Source organism: Dipodomys ordii, unplaced genomic scaffold (assembly GCF_000151885.1).
Source record: "Dipodomys ordii isolate 6190 unplaced genomic scaffold, Dord_2.0 Scaffold137, whole genome shotgun sequence".
Classification (NCBI taxonomy): domain Eukaryota; kingdom Metazoa; phylum Chordata; class Mammalia; order Rodentia; family Heteromyidae; genus Dipodomys; species Dipodomys ordii.
Window position 1 is genome coordinate 758,063 of NW_012267353.1, and position 12,262 is coordinate 770,324.

General features: G+C 41.2%; 1 protein-coding gene across 2 annotated transcripts in view; it reads right to left on the bottom strand.

Moving 5' to 3' along the window:
• Positions 1-12,262, bottom strand: part of Frmd3 (FERM domain containing 3) — a 272,266-nt gene that overhangs the window by 120,901 nt on the left and 139,103 nt on the right. For both annotated transcript variants that reach the window (XM_013031085.1, XM_013031084.1), the window contains exon 2: positions 6,483-6,587. In XM_013031085.1, coding sequence (XP_012886539.1) covers positions 6,483-6,587 — 105 coding nt within the window. The remainder of the gene's footprint in view (positions 1-6,482; positions 6,588-12,262) is intronic.

Sequence of the window (12,262 nt, forward strand, 5' to 3'; positions counted from 1 at the left end):
AGGAAGGAGGGAGGGAAGGAAGGAAGGAAGGAATTAAGAAAGAAAGAGAGAGAGAGGGAGGGGGAGGGAGGGAGGGAGGAGAGGGGAAGGGAAGGAGGGAAAGAAGGAAGGAAGGAGGGAGGGAGGGAAGGAAGGAAGGAAGGAAGGAAAGAAGGAAGGAAGAAAGGAAGGAAGGAAGGAAGGAAGGAAGGAAGGAAGGAAGGAAGGAAGGAAGGAAGGAAGGAAGGAAGGGAAAATGGCTGTAACATAGACAAGGTCTTTTCCCATTAATAAAAACTCACTAAAAGGCTCACTAGCTCTTTCTGGCTACCTACATAAAAATTTCAGAGCAATAATCATATCAGGGGAAGGAATCAGGTTTCAGAACGCCCTCATATTCATTGTTTTGTGGCTCTATCCTTCCCTCAGAATCCATGTTAAGCCAGTGTGGTAACACCTATCTGTAATCTCAACTATTTGGGGGGCAGGAAGATCATGAGTTTGAGATCATGACAAACAGTCTGAGAGGTGTGGCTCAAACAGACTTGTCTAACATGCTCAAGGTCTTGAGTTCAATCTCTAGTATTTTAAAGGGGTATTTATTTTATTTCTTAATTTTGTATTTTTATTGTTAATAGTTTACTGGTGATATACAGAGGGGTTATAGTTATGTAAGTCAGGTACTGAGTACATTTCTTTTTGAACAGTATTACTTCTGCCCTTATTTTCTCCCAGCTTTTTCCCTCTTGACCCCTTCTCCACAAGTTGTATAGTTCATTTTCAACATCGTGTCTAGTGAGTGTCACAAGCCCAGAGTTCAAGCCCCATGACCGACAATAAACAAACAAATAAATAAAAAAGAAAGAAAGCACCAGTGGCTTCCTTAGCTGTGTTTGGGGAAATAGAGGAAGTGAAAGCACCATTTATTACATGTGCATCTCAAAGCATAGCAATAGAAACTAGTCAGGAAACCCAACTAATTATTTCAAAACGTCATCTTTCCAACAAGTTACTTGAATACCTAAGCAAATGATGAAAAGACCATGTTAGATTTAAGAGACAAAAAGAAAACTGGGACTTAAGCCAAATGGGACCTTGCCTGGAATTCTTCTTTTTTAAAAAAATAAGTTTTTTATTGTGAAAATACTGTACAGAGGGGTTACAATCGAATGAGCAAGGTAATGAGTACATTTCTCATCAAGCATTGCCTCCTCCTTTGTTTTTCCCCTACCATCCCTTCCCTCCCATCTCCACAACTACATTTCCCCCTCCCCCGCCTAAATTGTAAAGTTCATTTTTCGACATAGCATCTTGTACATCTCATTGTTGCAATGGGTCAATCTGTATCCCTATTTAAACAATTTGTTTTTTCCCTTCCACTCCCCAAATTATACCAACATCAAATACAGTGAAAACAGGGGTTATACCATGGGGGAGGGACATACAAAGCAACAAAAAACTCACGTGGTACCTTATAAATACATTAGAAACAATAGCAAGAAAGAAAAACCCACTTGTGTCCTTATCTTGGGGTTCATTTTGCTTAACATCATCTTATCTGACCTTTTCTGCTTGTCTCAGATATATGCTAGTCATTGCAAATAAAGGAAACTATGGGACCTATGTTTCTTTGCGCCTGGCTTACTTCACTTAATATAATTTTTTCCAAGTCTTTCCATTTCCTAACAAATGGGGCAATGGCATTCTTTCTGATGGAGGCATAGCATTCCTCCTGGAATTCTTTTTTCCAAGACTTCCAGATGTATTGCCCTAGCTGTCTCTATTAATAAAACAAGAATTCCACTCATCTCTTCCCAACTCTTAGACAGCTAAGATGTATGAATTCCTCAGAAGATGAATATGGCAGAAACTCGGGGATGATACTGATGGGTATTCAACCTATACCTTTCTACATCAGCTACAATAATAATGGAAAATCTGGACCTCTGCCATCACAATAGAAAAGACAGTCATCATTGATTGATTTTACCCTCACCACTTCCAGAGCATATGGGGATGAGACATCTTGTGAAACATATGCTGTTTCAAATGTAATAATGCTAAATATTTAATATTCCACAATGGGTTACCATCAATTGATTTAGAGTGAGTTGCATCAATCCCACAGCAGCGGTAATTTCCACTTCAGCTTCTCTGGCTTTACCTGGCTTTTCTTGCCTTTCTAGCTTTCTATCCTACTAGTTAGTTCATCCATTCTATTTGCCATTGAGAAAAGTATGGGAACCTGTTGAGAAACAATGGTGGCCAACTAGTCTTTGCCTAAGGCTCCCATACCATCATGCCTCTGTGCCTCTGAGCCCATTTCTGCAATTACTGAAGGCTCTCCTGCACCCTCTGACCAAAGAGCATAACAGTGGCCCATTTACCTTTAAAAGACATTGTTGTAAATATTTTTAGGTTGGGGGAGGGGTGCTAAACATTTTCTCAACTGGACCTAGTCAATGCATAATAATTCCATGAATATCAATAGCAAGCCAGTGGTTCATGCTTGTAATTCTAGCTACTCAAGAGACTGAGATCTGAGGTTCATGATTCAAAATGAGCCAGGGCAGGCAAATCCTCAAGAGTTTTAATCTCCAATTAACCAGCAAAAAGCTAAAAGTAGAGGTATGGCTCAAGTGGTAGAGGACCAGCCTTGAGCAAAAGGTAAAGAAGAGAGCCAGTTTCCTGAGTTAAAGCCCCAGTACACACACACACTCATGCACATACACACACACACACACACACACACACACACACGCCAGCAATTAGCACTAATAACATACCCTATAATTTTTACCATGTGTTAAGCATTTATGATACTTATGTCTAATGATCATATTAGTCCAGCAGGACTGAGACTCAAAGAGGTTAAATGACTTGGTCAAGATCATAGAGCTGGAAGTGTTGCTCTGGAAGTGGTAGAGAGCTTGTCTTGAGCTGAAGAGGTCAGGGACAGTGCCCAGGCCCAGAGTTCAAGCTCCATGACAAAAAAAATAGAAAAAGATCATAGAGTTTATAACTAGATAGGATCTCTAAATATCTAAATCACATCTTTCTTAATTCAAAGTCTATTTGTAGTTTTAAGCCATGGGGAGGTATCTCAGTTGTGGTTTGCTTGCTTAACATGTACAAAGTACTAGATTCCATCCTCAGCACTAAAAAAGAAGCAATGTAGGCATATACCTATAATCCTAGCACTTGAGAGGCTGAGGCAGGAGGATCAGATCAAGGGTTCAAGGCCAACCTGTGCCATTTTGTTTAGAAACTACTCTAGCCACTCATACAGATGCTACCTCTACATTATATTCCCCAAAGCAAATGGCTGTAACAGCCCTACCACAACAAGGAAAAAATCAGAACTCTTCAGGCACTGCTCTAAGCAATTCAGTAGCTACAACAGATAGGACAGTTCTATTTGGGTTTTGGCTCCATTTTTTCCCCTCAAATTTAAAAATCAGATGTGAACATTAAAAATTAAGATAAGGGTGCTGGTGGCTCATACCTATAATCCTAGCTACTCAGGAGGCTGAGATCTGAGGATTGTGGTCTAAAGCCAGCCTGGGCAGGAAAGTCCATGAGACGCTTAGCTCCAATAAGCCACCCAGAAGAAGTTGGAAATTGTGCTGTGGCTCAAGTGGTAGAGCACTAGCGTTGAGCAAAAGAAGCTCAGGGACATTGCCCAGGCCCTGAGTTCAAGCCCCAGGACTGGAAAAAAATTTTAAGTTAAGCCAAGTAAAATATAAAGAACAATGAAAAATATCAACCTAAGCACTTTAATATTAAAAAGGACGTTTAGATTTATAAAGTAGCTGCAAATATAGCCAAGTATAGTTTTCACCCATCTGGCCCTTATGTTCACACCTTCTTATAACTGCTGTACAATTAAGACAGTAAGAAACAGGAATTAGCATAAGAGTTTTAAACTAAAGATATAATCTGGAGTTTGCCCTGTTTCCTCATTACTGTGCTATTCTCTGTTCCTCAATCCAGTCCAAGATCTCACATTGCTTTTACTTGATATGGCTCCAATCTTGCCTTTCTTGACTTCTGAAGAATTGGGTTAAGTTGGGTGCTCATACCTGTAATCCTAGCTACTCAGGTGGCTGAGGTCTAGGGTTGTGGTTCAAAACCAGCCCAAGCAGAAAATTCCGTCAGACTCTATCTCAAATTAACCACTAAAAACCAGAAGTGAAGTTGTGGCTCAAGTGATAGAGTATCAGCCTTGATCAAAAAGACAAGCAAGAGTGTGAAGTCCTGAATTCAAGCTCTAGTACTGTCACACGCTCACAAGTGTGCAAGCACGTGTGCACACATGCACACTCACGCACACACACATACATACATACGCACACACATTCCTGTCCCAGCTCCAAAAATTCTGAATTAGGATGTCTGGAAGGGAGCGTTTTGAGAAAACTCCCAAGACATTTTCATTGCAGGACCAAATCTAGGAACCGCTGTAGTGAATGCTACACTGGTCCTCTCCCCGCCCTCAATCAGCCCTCTAGATAGTAGGTCACCACAACCCTGCACTTTTCTCACTCAGGTAACTAACATTCTATTGAAAACCACACCTCCTTCCTCTGAGTCCCCCTGGGTCTGCAGGAACTCCAGAAGCTTAGTAAGATCCTCTGTATTCCAGGAAAAAAATTCTATTCTTTCAACATCCTCTTCCTCTACAAAAATACATCCAGCAGACTTTATTCATGGTATTGGGTTTGTAAATACTAAGAGCCAGGTGGCCTCATAGGGAAGAAAGTCTTTTCCCTTACCAAGAAGAAAGCCAGGGACACTGGAAAAGAGGCTATCAGGTTGAAGGGAGCGGAAAGGCCTTATCCCTCACCACTGGTTACCCCCATGAGGCCCTTTCACACACATTCTGCACAAGCAGAATAAGTAGAGACCCATTGAGCCTTCCTGGCCCCCAAATGGATGACATAGCAGAGCTGCAGAAATGATCAGGACAAAGAATCCAGAGCCTTTAAATGGGAAGAATAGACACCACTCCAAGTCCAGTACATGCCATGTCTGCGCACACTGACAACTAAAAAGGTGATTCTCCTAATGACTCTTACCCACCCACAGGTGCCAAAACAAATGGGTATGTCTAAGAGTGAAAACATAACCAGAGCTGCCAAATTTAGTGGTACTTAAGGAGAGTCTTCTGTGAACATTTTGTTGTTGTTGTTGTTTGTTTCTTTGGGTGATTATAGGACTCAGCGCCTTGTAGTTTGCTGACCCACATCCCCAGTCCGGTTTTTTCACTGATTATTTCAGCCTGTGCCTGAGCCTTGACCCTCCTACTTTGAGATTCCCGTCATCACTGGAATCACAAATATGAACCCCAGTGTCCAGTTTCCTTCTGTGGTGACGAGTCAGACCTTTCTGCCCAGATTATCTTGCTCCTGTGATCCTCCCAATCTCAGCTTCCCACATAGTTGGAGAACACAGGTGTGTAATCCTTGTACCCAGCAATGGGTTGAAAAGGAGTCTTGCAAACTTCTCTACCTGGGTTGGCCTTGAACTGAGATCCTCCCATTCTGAGCCTCCCAAGTAGCTAAGCTCACAGGTATGAGCCTTTATTCATTGTTTAAAAGTTGTTTTGTTTTGCTTAATGAGATGAAGTCCACATAAAATTATCCATTTACAAATATACATTTCAGATGGGAGGGAAAAACTGGGAGAGAGCAAGGGAATGGTTGACACTGTCCAAAAAGCAATGTTGTTTTTACCTGAGGTGTGTAAACTGTAACCCCTCTGTACATAACCTTTATAATAATAATTTTAAAAATTAAATGCACATTTCAATGGCATTAAAAACATTCACAGTGTTTAGCAAGCACCATCTATATCAAAGTCCAGACATTTTCATCACAAAAGAAAGCCTATCAGCTGTATGGCTCATACCTGTAATCCTAACTGCTCAGGAGGTTGAGCTCTGAGGTTCCTGGTTTGAAGCCAGCCTGGGCAGGAAAGTTTGTGAGACTCTCATCTCCAATTAACAGCCCCGAAAGCAGAAACAGAGTGATGGCTCAAGTGGTAGAGCACCAGCCTTGGGCACAAAAGCTGAGAGATATTACCCAAGGCCCTGAGTTCAAGCTCCTGGACAGGTATGCATATACACACAGCAACAAAGAAAGCCCGTCTCCTTTTAGCAGTTAATTTTAAGGAGTGCCAAGAGCCTTCCACAGAGTGGCAGGGGTTTTCCTCCATGACTAGATTTTATGTAGCCCCCACTGAAGAATTTTGCACAGCTTCATTTCAAAGAATACAGGAACATCTTCTCTGCTCTCCAGATGGAGGTAGCCTCCTGGAAACACCTGACTTTTCCTTCTTGTTCCCCTCAGTTTGGTGGACAGGGCCTAAGTTTGTCCCCATTGCTTGGTTTCCCGTGACCCATTAAATCAAAGGCACCATGAGGACTTTGAGAATAACCTCCAGAATGCCCTACAAACTTAGTACCTCCTCTGAAATGGGTCGAGACAGAAGATGGCTCTTACCCTCTGCTTCTCTGGGTCCACATAACGAATGCCGAAATAGTCCTTCTCCAGCAAGCTGTAGTAGTTGCAGATATGGTCAATCAGAAACTGTCCTTTGGTCTCCCTCTGCAAGGGAAGCACATCCGGGTGTTAGCCAGAACTTACCTGCATATTCAAATCTCACCCACAGAGGGCTTCACTCACCTCAGTGGGTCTGTACTTAGACAAATGGATTCATCCCTCACGTTAGTCCTGGAGTAAGGCCATCCCAAGTCTTTTTGACATAACCTCAGTGAGAAGTGTATTTTACAATGTGAACCATCACTCACACACACACACGCACACACACACACACACACACCCTCAAAATGTACACCCAAAATACTACATGGATACAACGTGGTCTGGTATGTTCTACTTCATTCTATCACAAGCCACTAACTTTCTCAATACTATTTATGATTCAGGACACTGACTTCACAGTTCAATATTTTGTGGAGGCCGACAGTTTCCAAACTCTCATATAACACATACACTCCTGGCTGCTTATTCTAATCACTGAAATATTCACTCACCCAATCTTCACCATGATCTCAGAAGGAAGGTCCTCAACTCATCAGTAAAAGTGGCCACAAAGGCGTTTCCTGACTCTCCCAAGGTCATACAACTTATACAGAGTAAGGCAGTATCTGAGTCAGGCCAACTGGCTATCAAACTTGGGCTCTCCTCCTGGTCTACTTTGTCTCCCTGCACACTGCATCCTTTGAGTTTCTGCAGAAGTCAGGCTCTGGGTGGCAGGGGAAAGGTACTGAAATAATCTCAGTTTCCACTAGGGATGATGGGAAGCTTTCTTCCTCAAAGCCACCCGTAGCCCACACCGAAAGGTATTGTGGGAAACTGGAGGAGCCCAGACTGGGATCTAAAGACACGCTCTAAGCCCTTTGAAAAAATAAACAATTTAACAAAATGCCCATCAGGACGCTGAAACCAGTGGAAGGGAGATGAATGAAAAAGAGAACAGGGAACAAATAGGGCAAGAAGGCTCGGTGTACAGTTGTGATAAAGGAAGTGGGAAATGGGAAATTAGTCTGGGGCGGGGAGGAAAAGATGGGATGGCCAGAATAGTGGAAGGGATCACTCTGATCAAGAAGCACTGGACAGAGCTGGGCTCTGGTGGCTCACACCTGTAATCCTAGCTACTCTGGAGGCTGAGATCTGAGGATCTTGGTTCAAATTCAGCTGGGCATAAAAGTTCATGAGACTCTTACTCCAGTAAAACTACTCCGAAGGTGCAGTAGCTCAAGTGTTAGAGCGCTAGCCATGAGTATGGAGAGGCTCAGGGACAATGCCCAGGCCCTGAGTTCACACCCCAGGACCAGCACAAAAAAAAAAGAAAAAGAAGCAGCAGCAGCACTGGAAACTTAGATGGACATATTAAATTGTAACCCCCTTGTAGAGACTTTTGAAGTTTAGAATAAAATAAAGTAAAATGAAATGAAACAATTCATTACCAAAAAAATTAAGTAAAAATAAATAAAGACAGGCCCTGTAATCTTGGCTAAAACTCCAGCTATTTCCATTTTAGTAAAATGAGATTGATAGGCTTGATGATTTCTAAGTTAGATAGATTTATTTCCCTTCCAAAATTCTTTTTTTTTGGGGGGGGGGTCCGGTCATGTCCCTCAGCTCTTCAGCTCAAATGCTAGCACTCTATCACTTGAGCCACAGCGCCACTTCTGGCTTTTTTCTTTTTACTTATGTGGTGCTGAGGAATTGAATCCAGGGCCTCATGCATGCAAGGCAAGTGCTCTACCACTGAGCCACCTTCCCAGCCCCCTCCCTTCCAAAATTCTTAATAAAAGGTCTATCATCCAAATCTGATTAAGATAAATACTAATATAACAAAACACTCTTACTAGCTAAGATACATCTGAGCTCTCAGCAAGATATCTGATAAGATTAATTTCTACTTCAATCAAAGTTGCTGACAGACCCATGGAAAATTTTCAGGTTAGAATGTGACCTATAAAAAGAAATTAGACATATTAAGTGAGCTACTCTTCTAGTTCATTAAAAACAATTTGTTTGTTCTATGTTACCTGACATTATTTTCATTAAATTGTTGCCTTTCATTGAAATTACACCATCGAAGAGGTTGGATGGCAAATCCTGGAGTGCACTGATTTGAACAAAGCTTTGGATTTATAATCACTTACTGTGATACAAAGCCTCTGTTTTCCTGAAATCACTTTCAAGTTTAATTTTTCATGATGGTGAGCCTTTCTTTCTAAGAGAAAAGGGTCTGATGTCATGCAAAAAAGATTTTTAAAAACATAAAAATTGAACTTGTTTTTAAATTTCTGTAGGCTCAGAGGACAAGCTCAGTTTAGTGGCAGCTAACTCCAATGCCTAGGTGGTAGGTATAGAGTAGCTCCTTTGCATATATACTCTGTAAGCCATTCATCTTTAAAAGTCTCAGCAATATCAGCTTACTGAAAGCTAACATGTGAGGTCTGTTCTTTATGGTTGGATGGCAAAGCTCCCCTGCACTGGGGTTTAGTAAGAGGAACTACTCCTACTGTATGTAAGGTTTATGACACCTGGCTCAAGGCACTGTGATATACTGGTAGAGAATTGAGAACATGTTGACTGGACATGATGGGTATGGCTGTCATTTTGCCCTAAGGAATATGTGCTCCAAAGCATAATAAAGTTTTTTAAGTGATTAAACACATTGACTAATACAGACTCCAGCAATTGAAGACCCATAAGATGAGGAAATAGCCATAGCTAATAATGGAGTAATGCGGGTGTGTGTGTGTGTGTGTGTGTGTGTGTGTGTGTGTGTGTAATAGAGATCAAAGCTTTTCAACCATCCCAAGTGGGATGGTTGAGACATAGTTTGTCTGTTAATGGTGGTTGGAAGATTGGTCCTCAATGTAAGCGAGATGATTAGATCACAGGTCACCACCCTCAGAAGGGATTAATATAGATTTTTCAGGACCAAGCTTTCTTACAAGAGTAGGTTGTTATAATAACAATACTGAGCACAGCCCCTTTCCTGTCCCTTGCTCTCTTCTTCATAGGCATGGCTCTTCTGTATTTGAGCAATTCATTTCCACTCCTCCCTCGTGCTGTGATGGCCAGATGTGATATCATACACTTCAGACTTTTGAGCCACCAGAAGCATAAGTCAGATAAATCTCTTTTCTTTGGATCTTACCCAGAGTCAGGTTCTTTTGTTTTGTTTTGCATCTGAGTGCCTCTTTATGGAGAAGAATTAACATTTTTATACAGTGTGTGATTGTGACATAGATTCTTTGTTTATTTAAGCACATAATCAATTTTTTTAAAGCAAAGCATTGATGGGTTACATGAATATTGATGACTATCCCACCAACTGTTTGAGCTAAGTGGTGCGAAACAAGTCTAGCATATTGTTTAATAGAATGCGTCATCTATTCAGCCTTTTTATGTTTAATAATTAACAAACCTAAGACAGGGCTGTACTTTTATTGTACTCTTTTTATTTTTTTCCATATATTGTCAAGTCCCTTTGAAACCATCCTAAAAACCACTCCCAGGTTGAGTCAGGCATTCTCCGTTTCCTATGATCTTAATCCCAATATTTGTTCACATAAATTTCTAATTGTTATTTTAAACTATCTTATTGTTATTTTGATAAGTAATACCATAATGGTCTAGATCTTCCTAATCGTTGCATAAAATCTAATGAGTACCAAGATACCCTTTTTCCTTTTACATTAATCCATCTATTTTCATCTTTATGAACTCCTGAATAAGGCAATGATTCATCGGTCGGCTCAGGAAACGTGATGTCACTAACTTCATATTTTGTGGGAAACCACCATCTATTCCCTATAACGTAACTGGACCAAACTTTGTCATAACTGTTGGGGGAATCTTTCTTTTCCTTTTATTATCAGGGGTCCCTTTTTCTAGAACTCTCTGTGCTTCTGGGATAACTCCTTTTGATTTAGTTTAATTCATTAAATCTGCCTGTTGTAACACATCTGGAAATTTTAAATTTCTATGTTTACTATAAGTCAGCCGCAAAACTGCTTGTGAAGTTGCAGGAGTTTCTGGAGGCAGAGTCAGGTGCTGTGTTACAACACAAAATAGAATGACACTGTGGTCCCCGGATACCCAATGGGTTCTAGGATTTTACTACTCAAAGTATGACCCAAGGGCCAGCAAGATCAAAGAACAGTGCCTTCAGTGCTATCTTGGAGGGAACTAGATGGGAACATAAACTTTCAGGCCCTACTTTTAACTTACTGAGGCCAGTGAGTACCATGACAACATCGCCAGGCTATAAGTATGCTCGGTAATGTTTGAGAAGCATTGTCCAGGGGGAATTCCCTGACATGGGAAAAGTACAAAACTCCTGATGTGGAAAAAGTACAAAGAGTACAAAGTAATGACTTCTACTGTCTACAGAGGTCATGTTTTTCTCTTGAGAATTGTCCATTCCTGGACTCAGCCAAGATTAAAGTCCTTTTCCACTTCATGCACCCGAGCTGACCCTGCCTCCAACCACTGCCGTCCTTCTCCTGCACCTAGAGAACACCCCACTTAGCCTCATCACCTCAACATCTCAACCTATTCCTTATCACAGTGCTTCCTGCCAAGGCAGACAGCATGAAGCCTCATGTTTAGTACTAGACCTCTGCTGCCTGGAAATCTGGACCTGTGTCTGCCATTTAAGTCCCTGTTGTCATTTCTGAGCAGGAAATTCAGTTCTTGCATTAAAATAGACTACACAGACCCAATACCAAGGGATGCAATAGTCGTTCGGGGCCAGTTGAATGAAGAATAAAAGCCCAGCTACCTGTCTGCGAACCACACTTCAGGGGAGAGGTTGAGGAGTGTACAGGGATCCTAACCAGAATTCCTGAGCCTCCTGAGGGTAGAAACATCCTCTGCTACCTAAGCCGATGCCCCACACACTGGATGATGCTTCTGGCTCATGGAAAGCCTGGGGTCTGGGAACATATGGAAGTTCTTCACAGTCTTTCCAAGAGAGAACTAATGGTAGCTGAGGTGAGAAAGTAAAGTCTTCACATCAGCAGTTCCCCCAGCATAGAGAAGTCAGCTAACTTTCATGAGTCTCCTTCACAGTTTGTGTGGGCAAGTGGTTATTAAAGATTTGAAGTAAGATGATTGTTATTCAATGTTCAAACTTTGTTGGTGCTTGCACAGAGTATCAGTTGCACTTTCAGTATGGATTGAATGGACAAAAATCAAATAGCTCATATGATTACTTTAAAGCTGTTACCTAAATTGTGTTTCATAAATCATAACAGCAGTTCATACAGGTGAAAACATTAGAATATAAATGTATGAACAGGGCCTCAAGTAAGAGTAAGATTTGAACATCTGTGCCTAAGTATGTTAAGCATAGGTTTTGTTGTTGTTTTATTTTTTTTCTGGTACCAGGGTTTACATCAATTCACAGAAAGGAATCTCTCTGGCCAGAGAGGTGGTCTTTACCCACCTTGGAATGCTGCCAGTGAACTGATTTGACTTTCTAAATTATTCTGATAATGAGCCAAATATTTAAGGTGCATTTCTTTGAGAATCATTTTGAGAAAATGAAAAGATCATTTAGTTGCCCTGAATTTCTTTCTGGTGTACAAATTAAAATATACTTCATTTTTGTAGGTAGGTTAAAGAGAGTGTTTGTCCCTAGGTCTCCTTGGCACAGGCCGAAATTTTTTGAATAGAGACCCGGAAACACAACAAATCAAAGAAAGGTTGGACAAATGGGATTGCATAAA